The sequence below is a fragment of the Bidens hawaiensis genome, unplaced genomic scaffold, assembly GCF_021521415.1.
Source record: "Bidens hawaiensis isolate Kalapana, Puna unplaced genomic scaffold, B.hawaiensis_p1.1 tig00020645_1, whole genome shotgun sequence".
NCBI lineage: Eukaryota > Viridiplantae > Streptophyta > Magnoliopsida > Asterales > Asteraceae > Bidens > Bidens hawaiensis.
Window position 1 is genome coordinate 347433 of NW_027493159.1, and position 15099 is coordinate 362531.

At 37.3% G+C, this 15099-nt stretch overlaps 1 protein-coding gene across 1 annotated transcript in view; it reads right to left on the bottom strand.

The window, feature by feature from the left end:
• LOC143561271 (ADP-ribosylation factor GTPase-activating protein AGD5-like) overlaps positions 1-14684 on the bottom strand; it is a 34622-nt gene extending 19938 nt beyond the window's left edge. The window contains exon 1 of the mRNA XM_077049394.1: positions 14469-14684. Within this exon, the coding sequence (XP_076905509.1) occupies positions 14469-14684 (216 nt within the window). The remainder of the gene's footprint in view (positions 1-14468) is intronic.
• Between the last annotated feature and the right edge of the window lie 415 nt (positions 14685-15099).

Sequence of the window (15099 nt, forward strand, 5' to 3'; positions counted from 1 at the left end):
GAACATACTTGTGAATTTTTTTTAAATAATAATTAACTTGACACTTTTTGAATTGGCTAAAGTGTGATAAAATGATATTCGATATAATGAAAACAAATAATACAATTTTTGTTTTTATTATTTTTTTTCTTTTTACCAATTTAAGAGTTATTTTCAAAACTACTACCTTTTAAACAAGTTTAAGGACATACAACAACTGACTTTTCATTAGTGATTTGTATATAGCAAAATAACTTGATCGTTTTTCATAATATATAGAAACATATGCTACTTTTTAAGGTGTTAACTTTTATTACAATAATTATAATTCTCTTTTCATATATTACATCATATCATATCACATTACATCATGATATATCGTATCGTATCTTATTACTATCGTATCATATCTTATGGTATTATGTCATGGTATCATAACGTATCATATTAAAAATACCATCTTATAACATATCATGTCAAATGATATCACATCATAACATATCATATCAAATTACATCATAGCATGACATAGCATATTACGGCATATTACTATTACTAATATATATTTAAGAACTTCGGTGCCGCAAGGACCCTATTGAGCCACTTATCGACGGCACCTTAGTGGTTGAAATGATTGTTTTTTTTGTTTTTTCTTTCTTTTTTTTGGTTTTGTTTTTCGTCATTGTTTTGTTTTAGTTCAAGTATCATAATGAATATGATGGAAACCGACCGAATTTTGTGTAGACTCACCGCATTTTGTTGTAGTTCCAGTATTACAATGAACGTAACGAAAACCAACCGAATGCCATTTTTTTGTTTTAGTTCCGGTGTTGTAAAGAACGTGACAAGAACCGACCTAATTTACATAGACTGATCACCTCAATGCCCGGGATTGCAGTAGTAGGGTTTTACCAACGCTCGAGTTTTATCGACCGACATTGCCTCATTGATTAACCTCAAATTATGTAATTTTGTGTTTTATTTTGGGGTTTTGTCCTTGTACAATAAAACGAGTAACTAAAACGAACCAAATTCGCATGGCCTTAGGCCTCAACGCTTAGGTTTTACCATCACCCGAGTTTTACCGACCTGTCCCGGCACATTTGTGCCGGGTAAAACACTAGTTACATAATATAGTCTTCTATTGGAACACCGAGCTCACAAATTTCTCAATGTACTTCATGCTGTCATATAGTCAACAAAGTTTCTCTTATTCATATTAGCAACTGCTATAACAGGGTCAGGTGGAGATCTCATAAAAGAAGTAAGTCAAAGGCTTATAGCCTTGTATATGGGTGTAGTAGATATTTGTCGCACCCCAACTTAAGGCCTAAACGTGTATCAATAGTTGGTACTCGTTTTGTCAACTTATCAGACTTTAAGGTATTAAAGTAGAAGTCTTTCGGTTGCCACCTCAACTTTAGGCGGGACCACGTCAGCAACCTCCTTTGCATTGTCAGCAGACGAGACTGCTGACTCGGATTTCCTTATCACCTGTTACAGTTTTTGAATATCTAAATGTTTGACCTTTCATATAAAGGGGTTGAAAATTGAAATATGCAAACTTAACATACGTGTTCGGTTAGATTATTAGGAAAAACCAAAACCGAAACTGAAGTCATCAGTTTTTTTAGTATACAAACCGTTTAACTGGTTTCGTATTTTTGGTTCTCGGTTATTTTCGGTTTTGGTTCGGTTACAATCAGTTTTTTTTCCAAATCATGAGTAGACATTGCAAAAAAAAAAAAAGACAGAAAAATTTTTAAAATGAAAGAGATCATTTTAGCTTGTAAGAGTGTATTAGAGTATCACATATATATTGAATTCAAAATATTAAAATAGGCGCGCGCTACGTGAAACCATACGAATACAAAGTTGCTATAGTAGAGTTTAAAATTCAATAAAATTCTTAATAAAAAAAACATTAAAGTTTATTCCCAATCTTCATTCATCATCATGTTCATCTTCAAAGTTTAGTCTCGGTCTTCATCATCATTAACCGGTTCGGTTCGGTTTTTATCGGTTTTAATTGAAAAACCGAACCGAAACCGAAAATATGTTTTTCAAACAAAAAATACAACACCGGTTAATGCTTCTGTTTGGTTTTTTTCAGTTAATTCGGTTTCGCTTTGGTTAATTCGGTTTTATGCTCACCCCTAATAAAATCCAAGGTGGAAAATATAGGCTTTTCTTTGATAAATTGAACATATCATTGTGAGTGAAAGGTGTAACGTGCCACTCTATGATTGCATGAGTTGCAACTCGTCATTATTTAATTGCCCGTGATGAGTAATCAATGGTTTGTAATGAATTTATATAGGAAGACTTAGCTCAGGGCCATGCTTCGTAAAACCTAAGGTGGAAAATCCATATGTTCGTTTATTAATTGAACGCGTTATTGTGAATGAAAGGTGCAACGTGCCACTTTATGATTGGCCAAGTTGCAACGTGTCATTCTTTCATTCGCCATGACAAGTCATCAATTTCTTGTAATAAATAAAGTCCACGTGGCAAGCATTGTGAAAAGATTTGCTTTCAGTATAAAACTTGAAATTGGGGTGCCAAAAGATGTAAACGGGTTGAGTGTCGAACCACACATTGAGGCATAAATCAGAGAAAGATCAATGGAGATCCCATTTAACATAGGATGTTGTTTTGGGTACGAGTTCATTAATTTACTCTCAGAGGCGGAATAATATGTGCAACGATTCACCATTGTCAATCGTAAGTTCTGTCTGTACATGGTCCTAGATCCACTTGGGAATGCATTTTTTATGTTTGACTATTGATGTTATTGTTTATAACTTAGATTGTTGTTCTACCTACAGGATAATAAGAAAGCCAATTCTTTGGCAACAAACACAACTCTTGATGATTTGCAATTTGTCGAGAAAGAAGATGGTAAGATAACTATATATATATCTTAATGTTTTAACTATTAATTTACGCTCGTGTAAAGCTTTAATCAAAAAGTCCAAATATTTGAAGAGTTTAAAGATTTCATTTGCATTTTGTGTTACCAGGAATTTACAGATCGCCCCTAAACTGAAATCCCTTCATTGAATGTGTTTTGTGGCTGTCAAACTACTCTTTGACCAAACCTTCGGCACTTAGTGAAGCTCACGTCAAGATATGAATCAACTATCGAGATGAATCCATCGCTCACCTCGTGACATGTCTCTCATCCGTAAAAATATTGAAAAATATTGACATTAACTGATTCGACTTTGATGATCTTGATGTAGAATACAACATGGAATTTTGATAATGCTTGAATGCGTTTGTAAAATTTATGGATAAAATATTGACATTAAGTGATTCTACTTTGATGATCTTGATGTATGAACTAATACAACACAAAGTTTTAATAGTGTTTGAATGTGTTAGTAAAAGTTTTCATGGAATTAGAGTTGTATAATAAATTTTACATTTACTTTTTTGATTTTGGTTACCAATATCTCCATCGTATTTATATTTTACCATAACTGATAAGATAAATAAATCGTTTGATTTGGTTTGGTGTGGTTTGTAGAGTTTTTTTAATACGATAAAATAATAATAATTAAAATCCATCACATAACCAATTAAGATGGAAATCAAATTTAAATGAAGTGAACCTTTACTTTTTTTCTATAATTATAAGGCTTAATATATACCATAAAAACCACTACACCAATAAACTGATTTTTGGTTTATTGAAATGAAGTCATTAAAAACGTCTAAGACGAACATACTTGTGAACATATATTTTTCAAATATTGACTTGACACCTTTTTAATTGGCTAAAATGTATAAAGTGATATTCGATATAATGAAAAGAAATAATACAATTTCTTTTTTGTTTTTATTATTTTTTTCGTTTTTATCAATTTAAAAGTTATTTTCAAAACTATTGTCTTTTAAACAAATTTATGGAGATACAACAACTGGCTTTTTCATTAGTGAAAAAAAACTTGAACGTTTTTCATAATATATTTAACTATCTATATAATTGTTTATTATAAAATCTTATGTGTTGCTCTCACGTCATTCCAACACCCTTCTAGAGCCACCAGATTGCATGATTTCTGAACGGAGGCTTCTTACTGATTTAATCCGGTTTGTACCGTTAACCCGGATAGCACTTACATCCACGGGTCTTAACAACTCCATGTACCCGACATATCCTCTCTCCATCTCCATGTATCCTTTCTCGCCTGTCTTCCCAAAACCCTAACCATCGCACACCACCTTCACACCAAAAATGCCTTCTACGCTGATGGTTTCTAGGGTCTGTCAGTTTCTTTCGAGTGAGTTAGACAACTAGCATGTGTTCCGCCATTTGAAATGGCGGATGATGTGTTGTAAAACACACGGTTTTTCTTGCTAGTTTCTATGTCGTTTTGCGCTTAAACATTAACGAATATCATTTTTTTTGTGTGAATTTACATGTTTGTGTATGTGATAGGTCCCATGTTGAAGAGAGCGAGAAAACGAGTCAAATGAAGAACGAATTAGCTAAAATGGAGATCGGATGAAGCCGATACACACAAACAAAGTTTAAATGAGTCGAAAAACGAAAATCGGACACCCGAAGGGCATGGCCATGCTACGCGACCAGGTGACCCTTAATGGTCGCGGGTAGCGGCGCGCCCTAGGAGGTCCCTCAGCTGCCAAAGTCATCATGCCTGTCTATTTTGTCCTGTAGTGTGCTGGTCCGACCGGTTGTTAATATATTAGCTTGTTTAACAAGTTTAAACCATCTATATATAGTTTATAAACCCTCGAACGATTATAGAACCCCTACCAGCCACCAAAGAGGTCTGAGGAACAAAGAATTAAAGAGGAGAAGCTCTCAGTTCGTCGTTTGACTCATTGTTTGTCAGTTTTTGAATAATTAACGATTGTAAGTTCATTTTATGTTTTTAAGAGACCAAACGAGTTTTATTCAGTTTCTAATGACCATGGTGATTATTATTATTCATTTTATCTGCTATTCCATGATTATTATAGGCTAAACTTGTTTGAATCACTTATGTTTGATGTTTAACGGTTAAAATAAACTAGTTTAGGGTGCTTAACGAGTGGTTGATTTTTTTTCTATTGTCAAAACTCGTATTTTGGGATTTAATCCCGTTAGTATCTTCTACCACATATAGATGTATTTTAGGTTGCATGAGCCCCGTGTGATTGATTATTGCATAAATTAGTTTTGTGTAGTCGTTAATTGCATAGTTCGGTTAATACTTTGTGTGTTGATTGATTATGATAGACGTATCATTATTGTTTGTGTTGCATAGATCATTAAAATCAATAGCTTAACCACCTTTGAGTTGGACCAAAACCTTAGGTGTCGACTTATCTGACTAGTTAGTTGATAGGGTTAGTTGTTGCGAGACCACGTGCGGTTTTTCCCACTGTCGACTAGGTTGAGTTTGTGAGTTGAGTTGTTTTATCCTTAGTGTTGAATTACCCATTTTCTCCTAGGTTTATAATAGTTTGAACCTTAGCGAGTCTTGTAGCTTAAACATGGACCAAGTGTTGAGTTATTAGGGTACTTAGAATAAACAACCAAGAATTAAAAGTTAACTGGACGTCGTTAGGGTTTTCTGGTAAAACTGACCGTAGGGACCCAATTACCTTGGCTTCAACTTTGTTAGCTCATCTTTAGAACCCTGGTTTCAACCGCGTGTTAGCACCCGAGCCATCCTACAGCCGTTAGATCATCCTACCTAGGTAATTCGCTTTCCCATTATCGTTTTATCCCGTTAAGCATTCCCGTTAGTTAAGTTAAGTTAGTTAAGTTAATTAGTTTAAAATAATTAATATAGAATCAATTAAATATTAAGGTAGGACTTGAATTAGGGTTTATAATCTGAGCCATTCTCACGTGTCTTCGAGTTCGATATCCGGACTTTCCTATTCTTTGCTATACCCGACCGGTACATTTGCCGTTTGTGTGAACTAGGATAGATTGTTTGTTTTTTTAAAGCTTAGTTTCGATTCGTGATTACTATTTATACATATATTTTCGCACATCGGCGGATGTTGTATATTTTTGGTGTGATCCGTCATTTGAGATGGTAGATGTCACTTCTTATGATTCGCCACTTTGTGGCGGATCACGATACCCAACGTAGCCTACCCCTATCAATTAAAATGTCTTTTTGACAGATATTTGCCATTTGAAATGGCAAGTTTCTTCTGAGCATCCACTATTTCAAATGGCAAATGACAACGGTATCCGTACATGCCACATTTGACCCAAATATGACAACTTAGGCTTTTAATGTTTCATTTTCCTTTTTATATTAAATTAAATATGTGTTATTTATTATTCTATTTTTAAAAAGACTAATATATTAAGGTTTATTGGATTTTAATAATCCTATAAACTGATATTGACCGATAATAATTCATTTTATCACCACTGGTGGTCCCAAATTTAAAAAATGCTGGCCCCTAATGATCTTTCGTTAAAAAGGACTTAACGACGTTATACTTTTTTTGAATTTCAAACTATGTTTTAGGGATTTTGATCGGTAGGAGGATATGGGTTGATTGATGTAAAACTTAGTTTGAAACGGTGCTCCAAAAAGACGAAACAATGCTTCAATTCGGGTGTTTAAGTTTACAATTAACAAATATCAAAACGTTAAATCACATCCTCCTTCTTATCAAATCAAAACGTTTGGATCACCGTTTCGAGTTAAGTTTTACATTAATCGACATACATCCTCCTTCTTATCAAAATCCCAAAAACATTAGTTCGAAATTCGGAAAAAAGTATAACGCCGTTAAGTCCTTTTAACGGAGGACCATTGGGTCCAACTTTTTTAAATTTGGGACCACCAATGACGATAAAATAAATACAGATTATTATCGGCCAATATCACTCAAGAGGGATTATTAAAATCCAATAAACCATATATTAATACTATTAGTTAGAATTATTAATATAAAGGTTTATTGGAATTTAATAATCCCTATTAACCGGTATTGGCCGATAATAATCCCTATTCATTTTATCACAACTGTCGGTCCCAAATTTTAAAATATTGGCCCCCAATGGTCCCCCGTTAAAAAGGACTTAACGGCGTTATATTTTTTTTTGAATTTCAAACTAATTTTTTAGGGCTTTTGATCGGAAGGAGGATACGGGTCGATTGATGTAAAACTTAACTCGAAACGGTGATCCAAACGACTTGATTTTTACTTCAATTCGTGTGTTTGAACTTTTAATTAACAAAAATCAAGTCGTTTGGATCACCGTTTCGAGTTAAGTTTAGCATCAATCGATTCGTATTTTCTTCCTATCAAAAGCCCTAAAAAATTAGTTTGAAATCCGAAAAAAATTATAACGTCGTTAATCATTTTTAACGGGGGACCACTGGCCAACTTTTCACAATTTAGGACCGCCAGTGGCGAGAAAATGAATAGAGATTATTATCGGCCAATACCAGTCAATAGAGATTATTAAAATTCAATAAACCTAAATATATTTATAAATATATTAATAATATTCTACCGTTACTTTGTTAGGGATTTTTTTTGATAAAATTGATTTCTGCCATTTGAATTGGAAAGTGTTGTCTGAACATATGCTATTTTAAGTGACACGTGTGTACAGTACCCATACCATTAGAATTGAGCCAGATTTGACAACTCTTGCTTATTTAATTTTTTTATTAGTAAATTCTATTCATTTGTTTTTTATCTTCTATTTTATTTTTTAAAACGACCAATAATAATAATAATCCTCATAAATTATCTTATTTATATTAATGCAATTAGAAAACTATGGATTTTTTGAGAACTCTTTTGTTATTTAAAATGGCCAATAATACCTTATAAAATTGAGTTCCGCCATTACAAAATACAGAACTCAATTTTATCAAAAAATTCATACCGAAAAAAATATGGCAAGATATTAATATTATTAATATATTAGTCTTTTAAAAAATAAAATAAAAGTAAAAAAATATTAAATTTAAAATAAAAAGAAAATTAAACATTAAAAGCCTAAGTTGTCAAATCTCGCAGGTACAAATAGTGTTCACACTTTCCATTTCAAATGGTAGAGAAAAAGCATTTTGACTGAGTGGAGGCTATGTTGGGTATGGCGGATCTGAAGACGTGACACGATTATCACACAAAAAATGTACCATATCCGTCATTTCATATGACGGAACAAAATTAATTGTCCAACTCACACAACAGAAACTGACAGACCCTAGAAACCATCAGAGATCCGTCATTTAACCTCCTATAAATCATTAACTTTCTCGCTCCTATAAATCATTTTAACCTCCACATATATCCTATTTTGGAAAAAAATTCAGGAAAATGTGAATTTATATGTACTATGTTTCATTGTTTTCTGTGATACCCGACAAAGTTATGTAAGGCCCTGTTATCGGTAGCCTTACTTTGGTGTTGGATTTACTCATAAACACAGTTCTAAATATCAGAGTTAATTAAAACTTTCGCGGAATAATAATAATAGTCAACCATTCATTACAAACATTCTTAACTTGTCTTTAAAACATAACATAAACAATAATATCAAAACATCACGACAAAACTTCAGATGCCAGCCTCTTCGATCTTGCCATGTGTCCTGCTCAAACTAGTTGTCTCAACCTGTTAACATGCGTGCATACTAAAAGTCAACTACGCTGATTCAGTTCTAGTTAATCACATAACTTACTTTACATACACATATACGTGCCCGAAGGTACGCATTACATACTTAACCTGTCCATCATTCTTTCGTATACATATTCATGACTAACCTTACGTTATAAAGAGCATTTCGCCCTACATAGCTCGGATATTATTAGGGTCCGGTACCCTCCATCCTCGGATATTATTAGGGTCCGGTCACCCTTCATCCTCAGATATTATTAGGGTCCGGTCACCCTTCATCCTCGGATATTATTAGGGTCCGGTACCCTCCATCCTCGGATATTATTAGGGTCTGGTACCCTCTCTTCCATACCTCCATAGCATACTTTTTATATACATAATCGTAAAGTTTTGTACGTACATACATCATTCATTTTTCATCTTGCAACATACATATAACATCAAACCATTACCTGGCAGTACATGCAATTCCGTAGATCGTTCATGTACTGACAAACAATCATTCATACAATTCACATAATACATATATGGCATACACTTATCACTTAGGATAAGTGTATTAACTAATCACATCAAGTATGCACACAGCCCCGAAAACATAACAAGGAATGGGGCTAGAAACTCATCTGAAGTCGGTTACGTTCACCGTTAATAGTTATTCCTTTCTTCAGTTGAGCACGGCTAACTGTATAATAATTACATGCATCAATTAACTATCACTACTCATCTCGCGTTTCTAGTCTAATTATCACCCTCAACAGACGGGGTCCGGGGGCAGCGCCCCTGGCAGCGAGGTCTAGGGGCGGCAACCCCTAGCAGGGTCCAAGGGGCAGACTGGCAGCTGCCAGGTCAGCTTGGAAAAATTTTATTTCCATTACCCGTCTTAACACATTTTTCATTAGAATTTTGAATCATTAAAAATTTGCTAACTTAAAAGGTTCAAGGGCTTCTTTGTAATTAAGCCATTCTTTTATAAGTTCAGGGACCATTATGTCATTTCATAAAACTTTTAGTTCGTTACTTGGTTCTTTAACGAATTGGTTTATCTTAGCGAACTGGTCTATGTAGCGAATTGATCCCTTTAACGAACTGGTTATTAAACGAATCAGTCCATAGCGAACCAGTCCGGGTAATGAATCGGTCCATATAATTCGTTATCTTCTTCTAAAGAACTAGCTATACGGATCAAGGATAATTCGTTACCCTTTTCCCTTAACGAATCGGACACGAACTAGAGCTAGTTCGTTGTGCTCTCTTAGACGAATCAGTTAGCGAATCACATTTAATTCGCTAAATTCCGTTAGCGAACTACGGTTAGGTCAGGGAATGTCAGAACATTCCCTGACACCTTTTTACCTCGTATTAACTTTTCCGGCGCCGTCATTGCCGGAAAAACTCGGTTTCGCAAGAAAAACGAGTTTTGACTCGTTTTTCACCGTTTTTCGCCTCGTTCGATCCAGATCTGAGCTAGGGTGATCCCTAAGCTCATCTTAGGCTCGGTTTATACCCGATTCCATCCGGTTCTCGTGACTTAAACAGTTTAACGGTATCGGCTCGTCGTTTCGTGACCATATCTAACGGGTTTAAGTTAATAAACCATCATACTAGTATTACCTCGGGTCGGTGCTCGGTTTCCTTCTTGGTTCCGGCTAGAAAAATGGGAGGGACTAGAGAGAGATCTTAAGTGTGTGTTTTGGTGGTGTATGGAATATGTGTAAAATGAGGAATTTAGTGGTGATAATGGTTTATATATTTATGGATCATGGGCTTAAGCCCATGGTCTTTCCTTCTTTCTTTCATAACCCAAGTCCATAACCCATACATTTACCCAACACTAGCCCAACTCATATTCTATTTATCTAAACCGATAACGACCCACTATAAAAATAGACGAAATTTATTTTATTATTATAGCCAAAAGTAGGATGTTACAAGTCTTCCCTCCTTAAAGAGGTTTCGTCCCCGAAACCTAACTACTACATAAACAACTTCGGGTAAAACTTGCGTATTTCATCCTCAGCTTCCTAAGTAGCATCTGAACCCTTGCGATGCTTCCATATCACTTTCACTAAAGGTATAACCTTGTGACGAAGTTGCTTCTCCTTGCTGTCAACTATCCCGATCAGTTGCTCAATATAGTGCAACTATTCGTCAACCTCAAGTTCAATTAATGGCACATGAGATGTGTCATTAGCTAGGCATTTCCTTAGGTGAGAAACATGGAAGGTTGAATGAATTCCTTCTAACTCTTCTGGAAATCCCAGCTTATAAGCCACTTCACCCACACGATCTATAATCTTAAACGGTCCTATGTACTTTGGACTCAACTTTCCCCTCTTTCTAAAACGAATGATCCCTTTCCAAGGCGAGATCTTAAGCATCACATTGTCACCAACGTTAAACTCAATCGGTCGTCACCGCTTATCAGCATACGACTTTTGTCTATCTTGAGCCGCTTTCATTCTTGCCTTGATCTGATCGAACTTCGAAGAGGTTTCTTGCACGACTTCTAGGCTTCCCATCTCTTTCTGACCAATCTCTCCCCAACACACCGGGGTTCTACATCGTCTACCGTATAGCATCTCAAACGGTGGCATACCAATACTTGAATGGTAGCTGTTGTTATAGGAGAACTCTGCTAGATGTAGATGGTCATCCCAACTTCCTCCAAAGTCTAAAACACAAGCACGTAGCATATCCTCAAGGGTTTGGATCGTCTTTTCAGACTGTCCATCGGTTTGAGGATGATACGCCGTACTGATGTTCAATCTCGTCCCCATAGCTTCATGGAACTTCTTCCAGAATCTCGAAGTGAATCGAGTATCTCTATCGGACACGATCGATAATGGTACTCCATGCTTAGACACAACCTCTTTAATGAACAAGCTTGCTAATGTTTCTGATGAGATAGCCTCTCGTATAGGCAGAAAGTGAGCACTCTTGGTCAAACGGTTCACAATCACCCAGATGGTATCATGATGCTTAGCTGTACGAGGCAGCTTAGTTACGAAATCCATGGTGATGTGTTCCCATTTCCATTCTGGTATCTCTAGCGGCTGCATCTTCCCATAAGGCTTATGGTGTTATGCTTTTACTTGCAAACAAGTTAAGCACTTACTGACATAATCTACTACATAATTCTTCATTCCTGGCCACCAGTAGTCTCTTTTCAAATCTTGGTACATCTTCGTAACTCCTGGATGAATCGAATATCTTGACTTGTGAGCTTCATCTAAGATTCGACCTCTGAGATCTCCATGGCGTGGAATCCACATACGGTCAAACATAGTCTTAACACCATGAGTGTTTTCCATCAGCGCGTCTTGTTGACCGAAAATCCTTTCTTTCTTTACTAGCCCTTCATCTACCAGCACCTCTAACTGCACTTTGATAATTTCTTCAAAAAGACTTGAATTCATAATCAACTGGTATGACTTCACTGTTGCAAGGACTTCCTCATTCTTACGGCTTAGCGCATCTGCGACCACGTTAGCTTTACCAGGGTAGTACTTAATATCACAGTCGTAATCCTTTATCAACTCTAACCTTCTTCTCTGCCTCATGTTCAACTCCTTCTGCTCAAAGAAGTACTTTAAACTCTTATGATCTGTGTAAATAGTACACTTAGTACCATACAGATAATGTCTCCATATCTTGAGAGCATGCACTTCTGCCGCTAGCTCTAAATCATGCGTCGGATAAGTAATCTCATGGACTTTCAACTATCTAGACGCGTAAGCTATCACCTTTCCTCGTTGCATCAACACGTAACCTAACCCACGATGCGAAGCATCAGTACAAACAACCAAATCCTCGTCACCATCGGGTAAAGCAAGGATTGGAGCTTGCGTGAGTCTCTTCTTTAGCTTCTGAAAAGCTTCTTCTTGAAACTTACCCCAACTGAATACTATCGACTTTCGGGTCATACCGATCAACGGTGCGGCTATCTTGGAGAAACCTTCGATGAATCTCCTATAGTAGCCAGCTAACCCTAGGAAGCTTCGTATATCAGTCGGATTCTGTGGAGTCTTCCAATTCGTTATTGCCTCAATATTAGCTGGGTCCACGGTAATTCCTTCAGGATTGATCACGTGACCAAAAAATTGCACTTCTCGCAACCAGAACGCGCATTTTGAAAACTTAGCATACAACTTCTCTTCCTTCAGAGTCTCCAATACTTCCCTCAGATGCTCAGCATGATCGGACTCACTCTTGGAATAGATCAATATATCGTCGATAAAGATTACTGACTTATCCAACATTGGCCGACACACCCTATTCATCATGTCATAAATGCTGCGGGAGAATTCGTCAGACCGAATGACATAACGAGGAACTCGTAGTGTCCATAACGCGTCCTAAACGCTATTTTAGGGATGTCTGCCTCTTTCACCTTCAGCTGGTGATAGCCTGATCTAAGATCTATTCGTGAGAACCAACTTGAACCTTGTAGTTGGTCAAACAGATCATCAATCCTTGGCAAAGGATATCTATTCTTTACCGTAAGCTTATTCAACTCGCGATAGTCTATGCACATTCTCATACTTCTATCCTTATTCTTCACGAACAACACTGGCGCGCCCCAAGAGGAAACACTTGGTTTTATGAAACCTTTTTCGAGGAGTTCTTGTAGCTGGGACATCAATTCCTTCATCTCGGACGGTGCTAGACGGTAAGGTGCTTTCGTGAAGGGTTGGGCTTCTGGTACTAAATCTATCTGAAATTCTATCTCTCGCTCCGGTGGCAACCCCGGAAGATCCTTAGGAAATACTTCTGGGTAGTCGCACACGATAGGAACATCTTTCATCTCTTTCGTCTCGGCCGTAGCGTTGACAACATACGCCAGGTAGGCACCGCACCCTCGCCTTAACAAACTCGGATTTTATCATCGAAATGATATTAAGCCCCGAACTTTCCTTATCACCATAAACCGTTACTGCACTACCATCCAATGACTTTAGCTTTATTATCCTACTCTTACACACTATCTGAGCTTCATACTCGGACAACCAATCCATTAACAAAACCACATTGAACCCTCCTAAGGTCATAACATACAAAGTAACAGATAACTCATGAACTCTATCTTACAGTCCTTAACTATTTTCATTATTTTAACAGAAGCGTCACTAGCGGTTTCTACTATAAAAGTTTCAGACACTCAACAACATTTCATTTTAGCTAATTTACTAAATGGTGTAGCTACAAAACTTATATTCGCACCCGAATCAAATAATACTGAAGCAGAAATACCGTTTACTAAAAACGTACCAGTCACAACATCCGGAATCTGTTTAGCCTGTTCCTGGGTCAGCATGTAGGCTCTAGTCCTTGGCCTAGCTTGATCGCTATCCTTCTTTCCACTACCTCCAACCCCACCATCGGTACACTCCCTTGCCATATGACCCGTCTTACCACACTTGAAGCATGCAGGTTTTGCATCACAGTCATTAGCATAGTGTCCAACCTTTCCACACTTATAACAAGCATCTGTCCCAAGCCTACACTCTCCTCCATGAGCCTTCCCACACTTGTGATAAACATCTGAACCAGTACCCCACTTGCACTCGCCACCGTGCACCTTCTCACACATCTTGCACGTCTTTCTCTCCCACACCTTCTGCTTCTTGTCTTTAGAGTTCCATAACTGAGTACCTGGTCGCTTAACAGGAGCGAACCACCTCTTATCCTTCTTCTCTCCCCCCCACCACAACATCGTCCACAGCTAGGTCCTCATAAACCATCTCTGCGAGTTCGACAGCAGAGTCAAAAGTAACAGGTTTATTCGCCCTGACTAGCATGCGAACTTTCTGTGGCAATCCCCTGACATAACACTTGATTCTCTTAGCCTCAGTGCTAACCATATCGGGCATCAACCTAGACATTCGGTTGAACTCTGTTGTGTACTCACGATGGGTCATCGCCCCAACTTTCAAGTTCAGGAACTTCATCTCCGCCCTCTCACCTTCTGCCTCAGCGCAGAACTTCTTCATCACCAGCTCTTTCAGATCCTCCCACTTCAATGCTTTGATTTCTTCTTGGCTCTTCCTCTGCTCGATGGATTCCCACCAATACATAGCCTCCTCACCAAACTATTGGGTGGCATAACCGACATCTTGGTCTGGACGGCACTCGCTAATGCGGATAATTTTATCCATGGCGGTTATCCATTGAAGAGTAGCGATTGCGTCTTCCAAGCCAGTCAGCTTCGGCGGGTCACAACCCTTGAAGGACTTATAGTTGCAACCACCTTGGCCTCTCTTCCTATCATCAACTTTCACAGACCTTACCTCATTCGAAGCCTCCCTCTCTCCTTCATCATCTTTCCTACCTCCTCCACCTGCTCCTTCAGCAGTTCTTTCACGGCCTCCAGCAGACCCCTCTGGGTTCAAGTTCTTCACTGCAGTGGCTACAGCTTGTACAATAGCTGCTTGGATTAAGGGATTGAGTTGAACCTCTTCATTGTTTTCAGGGTTTCTTCCAGCTGCGCTT